Source organism: Triplophysa dalaica, chromosome 14, assembly GCF_015846415.1.
Source record: "Triplophysa dalaica isolate WHDGS20190420 chromosome 14, ASM1584641v1, whole genome shotgun sequence".
In the NCBI taxonomy this organism is placed as follows: Eukaryota; Metazoa; Chordata; class Actinopteri; order Cypriniformes; family Nemacheilidae; genus Triplophysa; species Triplophysa dalaica.
The window spans coordinates 3,514,046-3,529,730 of record NC_079555.1 but is presented as its reverse complement, the minus strand read 5'-3'; the positions used below and the strand labels follow the sequence as shown (position 1 = coordinate 3,529,730).

General features: G+C 40.2%; 1 protein-coding gene across 9 annotated transcripts in view; it reads left to right on the top strand.

Moving 5' to 3' along the window:
- frmd4a (FERM domain containing 4A) overlaps nt 1-15,685 on the top strand; it is a 114,093-nt gene that overhangs the window by 75,195 nt on the left and 23,213 nt on the right. For 8 of the 9 annotated variants that reach the window (XM_056765772.1, XM_056765770.1, XM_056765771.1 and 5 more), the window contains exons 2-4: nt 9,336-9,401; nt 13,958-14,052; nt 15,113-15,205. In XM_056765772.1, the coding sequence (XP_056621750.1) occupies nt 9,336-9,401; nt 13,958-14,052; nt 15,113-15,205 (254 nt within the window). Of the gene's footprint in view, nt 1-1,888; nt 2,253-9,335; nt 9,402-13,957; nt 14,053-15,112; nt 15,206-15,685 lie in introns of those variants that run through there. The other variant, XM_056765777.1, reaches the window with a different exon arrangement.

Genomic DNA, 15,685 nt, shown 5'->3' with positions numbered 1-15,685 from the left:
ATGATGTGACCAAAGGAGGGACCCAATCGGTGAAGATATGTATTAGAGAGCGGAGAGAGATCATGAGGGACAGTTTAAATTAAACAGCAGTGTTTCCGGCAATGATAAGAACAATGATGGTTACAACACTCGCATTGCTTATCTATACGTAGGTAAATGTGATTAAAACATGTGTCCTATGGTGTGACATGTAGAAAACAAACTTTGACATTGTTAATATTTATATTTATTCATATAAAATAGCATAAGAGATAATTATAGTCAGTGTTAGTATTCTACATTTTTGCTATCACACATTGGGGCAAATTAACGGCTTATTTGTCAACCGCCTATACATTATACTACTTTATATATACATATAGGATAGATAGATGGATGGATAGATGGATAGATAGATGGGAGAGAGAGAGAGTGGATGGATGGATGGATGGAGAGATGGATGGAGAGATGGATAGATAGATAGTGTGCCTGCGTGTATTATGTTATATATAATACACAAAATTGATATGCATAGATTTAATCTGAAATAAGATATGATAGACAGTTCTGTCATATATTGCATTCAGTCTAGATTGACTTGAGTATTGAGTCCAGCTGGCTGGCTTGTTTATTGATGGTATTATCACCAGCCATTGGATTGAAATGAAATAAGTCTGCAGCCTAATTACATTATGTTGGAGGGTTTTTCAATTACTTTCAAGTCCCTCCCTTGAGTATGTCTGTATACGTGAGAGAGACAGAGAACACGATAAAGAGAGATAGAAAATCTCGACCCTTTCTCTTCACTGTTCAAGTGTGGTTAAAGCGTGTTAATTCGACGGCTGTTGAAATGATTCTGTTTAGCATCACTGTATTACAGAAGACAATTTTACTGCAACCCAGTGTGACAAAACAAACTAATCATATTATGAAATGAAAAGGTGTAGTGCAATATGTTCCAGTATTACGAGCCGGTTACAACTCTCAACGCAACACACTGCACAAATAGCTCACATGATCCAATACCCAGAATGTATGTGGCTAGGACCCTTACAACTTAAACACTTTCAAGTTTACGTTTTCGTTGAGCCCTGTGAAATGTTGACTTTGTGGTTAAGCGACCGTTAGACTTCTATGTGGAGGAGTGCGCACGCATCAGCTCCCTCTAACAGACGGGTACAGTTTAAAGCATCTTTTAAACGTTACTCTCTTTTTTTCCACTCCGTTCACCCTGGCCAAAGCAAACGGGAAAGGAAGTCTGAATTAGAAACGGAGGGGCGGAAGAAGTCAGGCAGTGAAGTGCAACCCATTCCCAAATGTTTCTGTTCGTTTTCTAAAAATCCAGATGTGGCTCTGTCAGCCGTTGCTGTGTGTGAGGGCGCTTTCACAATTGCTGGATTCTTGTAGATTATCCACCTTCTTGTTAACTCTTGTTTTCTCTTGACTTAACTTGTGTTCCCCAAATATGAAAACTATAGCTCAGTTGGTAGAGCGTTGGGTTAGCAGAGCAAAGGTTGTTGGTTTTGTTTCTAATGAAATACTTTGAATGCACTTTAAGTTGAGTGACAGCTCAGACATATGGATAGTGTAAATGGATGCTGGTTGTGTTATAGATCGTAATGTAATGTTCACCTAATATGCTTTTACATCTGCTTCAATGTATTCATAAAGAATACAGAATACACTTTCTATGGTATATCCCAAAACCATATGAGAGGTACTTTGGTACATTCTGTGAATGATTTCGTGCTGTATTTTTATGCAAAACAAGGACTTCTGCATCCTTTGAATAAGGACGTGATGATGATGGTGAGCTGTGTTTATGTGTGTGTTTTGCGTGATCACAGCCGCACCGGTGTCACGGGGGAGAGGCGGAGGAAGAGAAGCGGCAGCAGGGGGAGGGGTCGGACTTAGCTGTGGACGGGGGAGATCGTGTGTGTGTGTGTGTGAATAGTGTCGTGTCACAGCGGTCTCCTTGAAACGGCGCGTTGAGAGCAGACAGAGATGGGATGTACTGGTACCGTCGCTGTCAACTCGCTCGCTCCGCCCGCGCCGCGCTGACCGAGAGCCCCCGCGGTCCGCCTGTGCAGCTCACCGGGAATCACAACAACGGGATGGACGCTGCTGACCGCGATGACGATCTAGGACGACGCGAGAACCATTTCTTTATTCGGATTTAACGCAATCGGATTACTTTTATCATCCGAAAACACGTATTTCACGTTTAAATGAGGATTTCAATGTCTTTGGGGTCGTAGGAGATTTACAGCAAGGTAAATCTTGCGCCGGTCGCGCGCTTCCCGCTTCAGTCTGTCTGAGGGAGACGGTGGATGCTGTTACTTACATATGCGTTTTGTTAACATTACCACATTGGTATTGCTTAATTTTAAAGTCAGACGAATTTAAACGTACGATAATAATTTGTTATTTTAGCCTGCAGGAGGGTATTACCGTAAAATGAGATTTTAGGAGGTTCTTCGGAGTGCAAACTGTGCATGGAATTGAGCTAGCCTGCTAGCCGTTTACCTCAGAAACACAGGCACATCCTTTGAGAAATATCACATATTTTCTTCCAAATGGTGGTCTCTCTTTCATCATCCTAATGGGGATTTTAAATAAATGCTGCGTTTGAGGGCAGGGACAAAGTTTGCATACTACACTTGTCTATGGCTAGCTCATTTGCTTGGTCACAATTGATGTCCAGTCAGATTCATCTATATATCTCAAGACTATTAACATGTGCTGACTTACCATCAGATTTACCATGGGAGGTGAGAGAAACCTAAAAGATTGCATTCATATGACCATCAGGGTCATATCCTTTAAAATCCTTGAACAATGTCTGGTCTGTCTATTTGATTTGGTGCCTGTCACAGCTACATAGAAATGACTGTGTAGATTTGGGCTGTGCCTCAACCTGGTTACCTGACTACCTTTTTGGACATCATGATGCTTTTTACTTATTGGAAAGGCTTTCGTTGTCATGTGACAGCCCCAAAGGAACTAAAGAATGTGTGCATATCCTTTCTAGTCCATGTGCCCTATAATATCCAGCGGTACTTTCTGGACAGTGAGAGGACTAGTTTTCTTTTTGCGGACCGTGATTTGTCTGAAGGCAGCTACACTCTTGTGCCAGCAGGTCTAGGGTGATGGATGTGGTTTTGTGTGTGTTGCTGAGCTCACCTGATGTCTGCAGCACTGCAGGGCAGCAGTGTCAGCAGGCTGGTCTACTCCAGCACAGAGCACACGCTAGTCAGGCATGAAAACCAGACCGGCAGTCGCCTGGAGTTTTATCATTTGTCAGTCTGCACCACGAGGCTCCATTTGTGCTTGAATTTGTGATGAAAATTGATTTTTCTGCCTTGTGGATTCTTTGTGGTGTCCAGGTGCGTGAATGGTCAGTTTGACATGCTGTCACTTTGCTGGAATTGTGCATGGGGCGAATAATGGCTAAATACCCCCTTTCTGTTTATGTGGGGTTTCTGTGTGACAGCTTCTACCATTTGTGACCCTGGACAACAAAACCAGTCTTAAGTAGCACGGGAACATTTTTAGGCATCGCCAAAAAATACATTGTAGTGATAAAAATGACCGATTTATCTTTTCGCCAAAAATCAACAGGATATTAAGTAAAGATCGTGTTCCATGAAGATATTTTATAAATAAAACGATTTTCTCAATATTTTGCTTTTTTGGCACCCTCAGATTCCAGCAATTGTTGTTCCGCCAGATAGTGTCCTATCCTAACAAACCATATATCAATAGAAAGCTTATTTCTTCAGCTTTCAGACAATGTAAAAATAAAAATTTCGAAAAACTGACCCTTAAGACTGTTTTTGTCGTCCAGGGTCACATTTGTGTTTGTTTGATATCTTTGAGATTGAAAGTTCGCTATTTTGAAAGCACTTATGTCTGTTTTAAGTCATGTTTTATGTATCATACCGCTCAGTGGTGGTGTATATCAAGCTGACATGCAGCTTAGGATTTATCATGCTTAAACCGCTATTAAACCCTAAACAGGCCATCAGGGTCAGTCTTAAATCTGCATTAGAGAGTTGGTTTATCATTGGATCAGCTTATGCTACTCTGTAGTCTGTTGGTGCCGAAAATCATGGAATGGTACCAAGTTATGCAGCGGATTAAGTGCTCGGTTATATTGTCTAAGAGAAACAACTTTACATTATTACATAACTATATTGTCAGTAGCTCTTAAATGTGTGCGGTATGTGATTTTAATGATATCACAGGTTGACAGTGAAGTGTTAAGTGTAGGACTTCAGTAGAGGAAGAAGTGACTCACCAATCGGTGATTACAGCCGAGGCATTTTGTAACCCACACCAGACACAGCATACAAACACCCCACTGCTGCTAACACACTGCATTCAGTACCAGATTGTTCGATTCTGACATTGTGGTTCAGAATAGTTCCACCTTAGTGAGATGAGCTCATATCCAGGGGATCAGAGGTGCCACTGTAAGCTTTACTATGAGTTCAATATGTAGGGTCATGCATCGACATCAGTTAACCCTCAAGATTCTTACTAAACTTCATTGAGACATATTTTGCATATATAATAATATGGCTGTGTAATGGCAAGTGCCTCCCGAATCCCGATACGATACATATCACGATAGATGGGTCACGGTACAATATATTGCTGTTTATTTATACGATACACATTTACGATATATTTTAATACTTTAAATAGAAAATGTAAAAAGTAGAGCAAGAAATACAACATGCTGTGCGCCACATGGGGGTATCCTGTAAGGATAAGTGTAAAAACATCCCTTACATCCGCAGAGTGGCCATGATGTGCGATGCATGGACCTTTAGTTCAGAGGTTTGGATTCCCAAACTGTGGATTGCTCCCCTCAAGTGGGCATTACAGGGGTTAAGGTGGGTCATGCAAGTCACTTGGCAGTTTTGGTTCATTGCAGTTAAAACAATGAACATGGGCAATATAAAACTTCTGCTTCATCCGTGCTGTAAATGCACGGGTGTCACATCCGCGAAAGCACAATAAATGTCATTGTTACTTTTTGTAATAAACTTTTTGTATAATGCACTGCAGTTGCCAAGTGACTTGGTGGGTCATGACTTGCCAAGCATACAAACAGCATTTATTTTATGTAACTCATTACTCCATGACTTATTTTTAAAACCAAAGCACACCCACACTTCAGCTCTGAGAGCTCGAAGCGTTCTAATATTTTTCCCCATGCTCGCTTCCACTGTCTTTTGGCCGTATGTATATGACATGATTTAAAAAATATATAGAGTAGAGCAGTGGTTCTCAAACTTTTTGTGGTAAGGCCCCCTTTGTGTAGAATGCATTTCTTTGCGGTCCCCCAAATAAAGACATATAATCTTAAACTTAGAATTTTAAATAAAGCAAAAACATATTCAGTAATACAATGCTGGAACATCAATTCTTTTGGTTGGTTCTTATTTTTTATGTTTGATTGAACGAAATCTATGATGAATTTCTATATTTCATAAAATACCACAAAATCTGTGGTACCCCCAGATCCAGTTTGAGAACCACTCCAGTAGAGGTATCGCTATCGTACACTATCGAAAAAAGATATTACGACAAAGATTCTAGGTCTGTAGTAAAATTAAACCTTTGAGATTGAAAAGTAAAACAGTAAACTTTCTAGATGTCTCAGGGTTTGACATCCCTTCCTGGTCCACATAACACAATCTGACTTTTATATAAGCATGTCCTTTATATGGTTTTAGATGTCCTTTTCTGTGGTTTGGATCAATTATGCTTCCGTTTTAATTTTGAATATCATGAAAGTTAGATGTGCAGCTCCAGGTTAGGAATTAGACATAACACAACCCATCAGTGAAGACTGGACATCCTTCAGGTGACTCAGTTCATATTGATTTAGGTTTGTCTCTATAATATGGAAATGTGATCCCACTCAGTGGTGGAGGACAAAAATATGAATGTCGCCTGAGGGCAAGTTTTATTTTGTTGACAGGATATGAACATAGAAGGCTGAGCTTGTGTGCTACAGTGTGAAGTTGTTATGAGAATTGAGGAGAAAGTGAGGCAAACATGCCAAAGAGAAACTGCAATCTAACTGCATCCTGTGAACACATCTTTACAGATCAACAAAAAAACTCACACCAGTCTGTTTAGAGAAGTACTATCAATCTTGTGGTCTGTCACATTGCTGTGTGTTTACTGCTTATGCCTGAGGTTGTGCAGTCCTCTGCTGTGCTGAGGAACAAGGAGAAGGAGATGAGGAAGAATGGATGTGTTTTTAGTCCTGTGACTACCCTCCTCCTGTGTGTGTGGAGGAAATGTGAGCCGTACTGCTTTTATCAGCCTCATTGTTTGTGTTCCTCAGGGACGGTCCTTCCTGATGGCAGGCATTCAGAACTCACATTCTTACATATAACACCACATTGAAAAGCAAAGAAATGTCTTGTATTTTTTCCTTTTGAACTTGCCCTACATATAGGGATAGAGGGAGATGGAATACGTAAGAGATATGGCGTAAAAGAGAACAAGATGGAGTAAATCAGTGCAATGGCGTGTCTCTGACTCTTGTATCCACACAGGATATGTAAACAGGAAGAGGATGGAAAGTCTTCACGTGATGATGGACGTGGACTACCGCTGCTGTTAGTATCACGTTCAATGGCCCCCAGATTCTTTCCAAGCATTTTCCCTATGACTAAATCATAAAAACAAACATAAATTGAGAAGCTCTCAGTTAAGGAAAGAGTACAAAGGAGTATCAAGTTACTTTTGAGTTATTTGTACTTGACGTGTCAAACCGGCCAAGCCCAAAGGTCGTATAACTCAAGTTGACATGGCTGTTGGTCAGACTTGGTTCCTCAAAAATGTGTGACGTTCACCTGCTCTTAAAGGCATGTTTACTTTAACAGCTTGACACAACAACAATGGTTTTAGGTAAACAAATAAATTTGTGTGAGAGTGGTGAAAGTAATTGGAGCGAGCTATGATCAAACGACGATTAAAACATATTTCAGAGGTGGAGTGTGTCTGGATTGTGGACATCCAGCTGAGCCCAGTTGGAAAACTTCTGGATTCACACTCCCTGGAGGAAACTGTATTTAATGTGTTTGTTTTTCCTGCAGGCTCAATTTCATATCAAGAATGAGCAGTCCTCTCTGGCTTAAAGGAGCTATTCTTTTGCTGTTTTTGAAGCTTGGATTATGTTTTTGGGGTGTTTAACAGTGGATGTTCATGTTTCAAAAAGTGCTTTATTTTTCACATATTTTAAGTCTATTCTTCACCACTATCCCTCTTCTCACAAAACAGCTGGATGTGTTCTGGTTTATATAAAGTCCCTCCTTCCGAAACGCTCTGATTGGTAAAGCTGACCAGGTCTGTCGTGATTGGCTCCCTGCTTGGAGCATGTGTATGAAGATGTCCGAACCCACACCATATCAGCGAGCTTCCCCTTCGCAGGCTGTTGTGATTGGTTGTTCCCCCTCTCAGTGCACGTGAATTCCAAAGCTTTGGCTTTTAGTAATAAACAGTAACAATGGCATAAACTTTACTTTATCAGTTAAAAATATGCGGATCGATCAAAGTGTAACAGAGGTCTGCTAGTGCATGTGCAAATGTCAATCTTGGTTGGAGATTGCAATTTGTTTCCCACTATGGCAAGGGATATGATACCGGACCAATTGGGTCAGACGGTTAAATTAAATAACACTAATAACAGAAGAGTTAGTTTTGCCTTTTTATATTGGACCCGAGTTGGATTATAAAGCAAGCAGATTGACCAGGAGACATTTGCAAGCAGAACTTCGAAGGACGTTTCATAAAAGTGTTTTAGAGCTATGTGCACTCAAAAACAATATCAGTACAATCTGCAGAACTGTTATGAAAGTAAAAGTAATTAAGTTAAGCGCGCAGCTCAGTTAAATGTTTAAAATTTCTGAGTGAGAACCAAACACTACTTGGCTCTTCCTCTTCTTTAAGGAAGGCTTCGTCCCTTTTTGGTGTATTCCTTTGGCCAGAGGTTTTTCAAAAACTCGGAATAGTGACATAATTTACCCGGAAAGTATAGAGCAGTTGTCTGGTTTCAGCCATTCTCTGTAGTCCTTGAAAAGCAAATTTTGTTTGCAAACATATGCTCTAACTCCAACATTACACACTAACTAAAGTTTGAAAATTGGCGTCAGAGGGAACTGCCCCTTTAAAAAAGATATTCTTCACTATTGCAGATGTATTAAGCGTGTTGTATGTTGTACAGTTCGGTTAGGTAAGCAAAATAACACAACATGATTCATCTTTACTAATAAGTGATGAGGGAGTTAAATTAAAACAGAAAACACAGGCTGTAAGCTTTGAACTGAATTTTAGAATGTAGATATTATGAATAATATGTTATGAATTTGTGTAGTTAGTTGCCATTGAAATAGCGCTCTGAGATATTTGTGTCTGTCTGCTGGTTTGCAGTTTTTTTCAGTTATTATTAAGCATATGCTTTTAATCCTATGTAACATGTATACAAGAAAGCTAGAGTCGGGGGATGTCTACCAAATTGGCATCGGACGACATCTACATTGAAACATCTTAATGGACGATGATGACATTGCCCTGCCAAGTTATAAAGTCAGGCCCGTCTAGAGCACGAGCGGTGCAGAGATGCATCTTTATATAGTGCTAGCTTTACAGTTATAAAGAGCAGCTTGATTGTATTGTTATTGTGACGTTACTTGTATATTCAATAAAAAAAGTTATAAACTGAGGCACGTCTTCTTTATACAACACGAGCTGCGAAGACAAGCTTCTTCTTTATACAGTTATAAAGTTAGGTGTGTCTGCGCGAGATCCACAGTTATAAAATTAGGCCAGTCTTATCTGTACAGTGTGAGCTTTAATGCCCCTTAGCCTTGTTCATATTTGTTTAAAGCAATTTGGAACCTCCAGCACAAGCAGCGAGAGTAACATGATGAAAATGAAACATTTGTTGGAATGACTGGCTCAACATCGTCATATCTGTCAGCAATCGGCGATGGACAATGCCATCGTCTATCAGCCTAATACTAATTAAAACATGTTTTAACCAATTCCATAGCAGAAAAGGTTACATTTAAGGATTGTTAAGTCTAAATGTAAAGATATTTGCAAAAAACAGGTTGCTCTGCATCATCACTGAAGTGTGAGATAATTCACTTTAAAAGTGAAAGAGATTGGATTCCACTGCTTGAGTTGGAATCGCACTGCGTGTGTGTGTAATAAGAGTTACTATTCTTGTCATGTCATCATGACCTAGTATTTACAGTTGATTTCATCCTACTGTGAATATGCCTCAGTTAATCCCTCATTCTCTCTCTCTCCCATCTCTCCAACAGATGACGGAAGGGCGGAGATGTCAGGTTCATCTCCTGGATGACAGGAAACTGGAGCTTCTGGTACAGGTAAGCTGACACGCAACAATGTATAAAATGCAGGCAATTCCACAAATTCCCAGCTGTCATATTGGAGTTTTACTGTTTCTTAGTGGAATAATTGTTTCTTTTTTCTGAAGTATGCAGGTGTAAAGTTTTGGTGTGTGTTTTTGCAAAAGTGGCCCAGATTTCCTATTGTTTGTCTGAGAAGGGAAATCCTCACTACTCCTCTGAGACTTCATTTATATCTTTTGAAAATAGGAGACTCTTTATTTGTCTTTGGGTATGAATGTTTGCTGTGTGTGTAATATAACACTTTTTATGCCCTTCTCCAATTTCATGAACAGACAAACTCTGAGATTCAGCTGCCCTGACCTGAACTCTGTCACATGTTTGCTTATGTCTGTCTCTTAAGTGTCGTTTAAACATCAGTGCCGCTACTAGTCAATCTGGCATGTTTATGTTCCCATAACAACCCTAATCACATTATCCTCAGGTCGCCTAGCCAGTCAAAATACCCCTTTTTGCACAGAGCAGACTCTCCTGCCCAAACACCCTATAAATCCTATCAAAACACAAACATCTTCTCCTAGTTTTAGTTCCGTTTCCATAGCAACACCATCTGTCTCCCATGCCCCATCAGACCTTTATATAAACAGAACCCTGTCCTAACAGCTCTGTTTCCTCAATGAGTTATTTCTTTGCAATTTCTCTGGAAATTTCTAATGAAGAGATAAATCTGCCTTTGGGTCTTATACGCTGACTCATAAGGGACGAAGTTACGTTATAATATTCTATTGTTTTGTTCTATTTAGTTCTTTTCTGCCTCGCTTTCATTCCCTTACAAAGAGAGTGATTCAGTGCACGGCTATCAGGTGTGGTGAGCTGACCTGATTCCTCTAGACTCCAATCCAGTTTAAACTCCATCATAAGTGGGAAAATGTAATTCCTCCGCCTCTTCAGTCCCTCCTTTTCAAAGTTTCTCCTCTGTGTGCTGGAAGAATTGATTACAGTTTGGGCTGATAAACAGAAAGTATAAAAGAAGAGGTAAAGGAAGAGGAAACGGATCGCCAGGAGGAGAGATTTTGAGGACAAGGCAGTATGTCATGTCTTTTCTCTTGGTTTGTCTTTTCATCAGTGTCTCTCCCCTGATGTATTGAGCTTTTGCGGAAATGCACACTGCATGAATTTGATACATTTGTCCTCCTTTAGTCGTGAGCACTTCAGATTTCCGTTCTTTTAGCGCTTGCTAACCTGTTCAGTCTGCTGTCAGACTTTTCTTCTTCTCTCTCTTCCTCTCTCTCCCCATGTGGGCGGATGTTCTGCAGCAGGCTGTGTAGGTTAATCGGGCCATTGAGAATACTGGTGTTATTCCAGGGTTTCATTTTTTTTCATGTTCCTTGAGGACGCCTCTTCCTTTTTTGTGGGAAGCATACAAAAACACCTACCAGGCCCAAATGCAGTCTAGAACCAGAATTGCATCTTCCTTTATAAAAAACTTCAAATATAAAGAGACGTTTCAAAGTGTTGAGGGGACATTTTATTAAGATATCATTTTATTTATTTATTGATTGTTGTTGAAACTCCAAAATGTTATGAAATTTTAATATTGCCTCTTTAAGATGTGAAACTTCTCATGCACACACTCGCTTATTGAAGTCACCGGCTTTAGTTTTACTCATGGTTCTTTTTTTTGACTGTGCCGAAGTCTCATTTAACTGCCACCTCTTCCTCATCTCTTTTTCCTTGCCTCATTAGAGGCACTGTGCCAATGATACCATTGATGGTCCTACAATTTGCCACTAGTTTTATCATAGTGAATGATTCTTTGTGTAGTTAGACCTAACTTTGATGATGTCTTCCCAGAGTCTTTATTTGTGGACATTCTTGGGCTCTGCATGTGGTGATGTGAAATCTGTACTGACAGGTCCCATGTTTACGTTGGGTAAAATTTGACAAATGTGAAAATTGCAAACAAATGAGAATTTGCAAACAAAAGCCAACAATACGCATAGTTCATGCTAGTGAAGTACAAAATGCTAGAGGAATACAGATGCAGAATTATAAACAGATGGATGGACAGGAAAAAATAAGGTGACAGTTTTCGCAAGATGTATTGCTCTGTTGTTTAGCTGTCTAACTGCTCATTACTATCCTCCACCTGTATCCCTAAGCGGGCTGTAATTTTGTGATTGATGTGTGTTTAGCGTGTGTTTGTCATTTTTCTTGGTGAGTCAAAGCAGGTGCTGTTATCTTCTAGATCTCTCATGGAGATCAGTCATTCTTCACAGCTGCAATTTATCCTGTTCATGAGGAGCTCTGGTTAAGTCACTAGTTTATGTTTTCAGGGATAGTAGATGTCTCACTTTAGCAGACAGTTTGTTATGCCAGAATGTCTGTTATAAATCTAATTACAATAGTAGTATGAAAAGGAAAACAATTGAAACTAGTGGTTCCTCATTCTAACCGAAATGAAGAAACATGCAGTTTTTATCAATTGACTTTAGTTTCACATCACTGTGATCTGAACTTGATGAGACCACGAAGTTTTTCTGTCATCACTCTTGCCCCAATCTCCATCCTCCTTAGACAGCCACGGTTTAATGAATTAAATCACAACGTACCGGATATTCTTCCTCACGGCCACACACGATATCAGACGCTCCTCTCTGCGGAAACATTTGTCTGTGATTTGAATCAGTCTGAATGAGTGTTATGGCAGGGAGAAGATGATAGTCTTCCCACAGTAAATCTGTTAAAACCATACAGCGCTCATATTGATGGCCCTCAACGCACTAACAGGATATTAATACTGCTTGATCCTGCTTATCTGCACGTTTCAGGGTCTCTAAACACATTATTAAATCACTAACTGTCATAAGCAAGTCTGCAGGCTAAACGGAGGGAAACAGAGGGAATACTTCTGCTTCTGTTTTTTTTTTTAAAAAGTTTATGGTTTGAATGCACACCGCCACAGATGGGTTCAGATTTAAGATTGCGGTCATATTAAACCCACTTCCTCATCGTACCACACACTAACAACCTCGTGTTGGTTAATTGAGGAAGCACGCTGTTTCACAGCACATTACTTTGAATGAAGAGATGCCAGTTGATAGATGTGGTAGAGAGATTTCACCTGAAGATCAAGAGGCGAACAAACCTGCAATTTCACATGTGGATAATTAACCTAAATGGAGCACAAAAGTAACCTAATAATAAATGCGTGCAAGACGATTTTGTCAAAAAACTGCTAATATTGGTTCGTTGAGGTCTGGCCTGAAGGGATATGAGTGAATTGGAAAGTACAGTCATAACAGTCTCAACAGATGTCAAGGTTTTCAACTTGTATGGTGATACTTTTGACACAAGCTTTGTTCCAGGACCTACTGAGCTGCCTTCCTGTCCGTTGACTACATAGGCATCCTTGTAAGACGGCAAGCTACTTGAGATGGAAGGCCATGCGTCTGATTTGAAACTCTGTTTTTTTAAATAGATGCACTATTTTTATCCATGCTTTACATCATTGAATAAAATAAAGGCCTAATTATACGCTTGATGTCTAGTTAGGCAGCTCACTAGGTTTTGTAAAAGAGCTATCGGAAGCTTTATCTACAAGAAGAATGTGATCATTTAAAATGTAACAATAACAAAAAGCATGCAATTTTACATGGTACTCCTGCTGCTTATTGTTCCATCTCTCTCTCTCTCTCTCTCTCTCTCTCTCTCTCCCTTTTCTTAAGCGGTGGTTGTGGCCGTAATTGTACTTTTGCTCCAGATTTTGCTGTGCTATTTTTAGGGTGTGTGGGTGAGTTGGCTCTCTCATAAAGAAGGTTGTTGCTGTGTGTGTGAGTGTGTGTGTGTCCTTGCATTTGACTTTAATTCAATATGGTCTGTATGGAACCGAAACAGTAATTAAACACTGTTTTGAACACAGGCTGATGCGCAACGTGTTCACATTGAGTCACGCGAAGTCTGGCATCCAAATCCTTGTTTTACATTGATTTGACTGTTGTTTTTTCAGACTTCTTAAAAACTGTATACATTGGCATACTTAAGTATGCAGTTTTAAAGAAAAGAAGGTTAGTATGTAACGCTTTCTTGTGTGTTGTGGTAGATCTCTCAGGATGTCAGTGATTTCTGTCTGAAGCCACTGACACACCCATGGTCTACCATACACACGCAGGAAAAACCCCTGGCCAGCAGAATCAGAGACAGCAACAACTGGTGTCTCTCTCTGTTCTCTACGTCTGTTTCAGTGATGTCAGCTCGGAGTAATGTTAGTACTTGTTAGTGATGTTAGCATTTTTGCAAAAGATGTATGTGTGCGAGCATGTGATGGGGATTTATGCATCAGAACGAGTTATCAAGGTGTGCCACACACTGCAAACAGAGTCTGCATGAAAATGCAGAGTCACTGCAGTGCATCAATACTCATCAGAATCCAACACTCACAGCCCGCCAACTCCCTGACCTTGCGCTTGTATCTGAGAGATTTTGTTTGCGTGTGTAACTTCAGTATCACATTTTAAGACACAAAAGTCTCCTTCATGATTAAACCTGACATTGTCTTTCTGTCTCTCTTGCAGCCCAAGTTAATGGCAAAGGATCTTCTAGACCTGGTGGCATCCCACTTCAATCTGAAGGAGAAGGAATATTTTGGAATCTCTTACGTAGATGAGACGTACGTATTCGTACTGGAATATTCCATGAAGCATCACCCCTGCCTCTTATCTTCCAAAGATGACTGTTGTTGTGTCAGATCAAAGTCTATAATCACAATGCAACATGTATAGTTGAGCTTCTGACTGACAGGACTGTGGATGAGAGAACATGCTGTGATAATTCCAGAGGGAGATGATTGGCTTTCCATATTTCTTCCTCTTCACTGTCTTCGGCAGCCACCTCTTCATTTAGTCATACACAGTGTGACCTACCGCTGTGCGACATTTGTTAGATGTATCTTCACATGGCTTCTTTATCTCATACACACACACACTTACACAATCAATCAAGCAGCATCACGCCTCGCTGCTGGTGTGCTTGGGGGAATGTGTTATTTGTAGTTTTGAAAGATTTTGAAATGTTGTCTTGTGACCTTTGATTTCTCCACTGTACGTGCTTCACAACAAGAGCATGACAGTTTGCAGTCATCAGGGTCATGCAAATACACAAACAGATGTGTTTCAATGTCACAGACAAGCACTCTCATACAGTGCGAGTTAAGGATTTTCAGTAATTTACCTATGTAAGCTATTGCTAGGACATTAGCTGCATGCTGGTCCAAATAAGATTTATTTACTTGCTTATCCAGCAAGTCTCCCTTGCTCTAGAGGCTTCATTAAAAACATCATGACGGGTTGACCAGCGTTCAGTTCTTGTCCATCACGTGGACCAACATGAACTATGCCTTGACCAACATGGTGCTAAAAAACACAAAAAAAACACACGAACAGCAATACCCTAAAAAATAGAATTTTACGACAAATAAAGGTTTCGTGATCATGTGTGTGTTCTGTGACATGTCAATACATTTCTCTCATGAGCATTTGTGTTTTTGTCATCCGGACTAAATTATGGATGAAAATGCAAGTATGATGACATCTTGGACACAAAATGCACCCTTGTGGCTCGTTATTCTCATGGTATTTTATGATGTAATGAGGCACTAAGAATAAGACATTGTAAGATGCTTCCGGTTGCTATCGAAGATGTCATAAATCGTTTCTTCTGGGCTGTTTCAGAGGCCATTTCAGCTGGTTGCAGCTCGATCGGCGTGTTCTGGAACACGAGTTTCCCAAGAAATCCGGACCCGTTGTGCTTTACTTCTGCGTTAGGTAAGTTGTCTCAGCATTTGGTGGTCTGCGTACCTAGCATGGTTTGGAATCATTCAGTGATGAAATGCGTCTTGAAACAGCATAGATACGAGAGAAAACATGCATGTTATTTAAATGAAAAAACCATTAACACTTACACATTTAAGTGGCCCACTTCAATCATCGCATTTCATGTCAGGGGGATTGTTTGTTTTTGTTTATTGTTTCAAATTAGCGGGGTCAGTCACCGACAGCTCCTTCTCAGCTAGTGACAACAGCCAATCAGAATCCACCGTTTTCCTCATTAACACCCCCATCAATTTCAGTGCCATGGCAACAGAGGAGTGTTGGTTAAAATGTGTTTAAATTGCAGGGAGTAAGCGGCAGTCAGCCTATAAGGTTGATTCGATCACATTTTTTTTTCTGCTTCCTCAAAATGACCAACACAAGCAGCAGTTCAGTATACTTATAGCTTGCGTGCAGATATCTGACTGTGTGTGT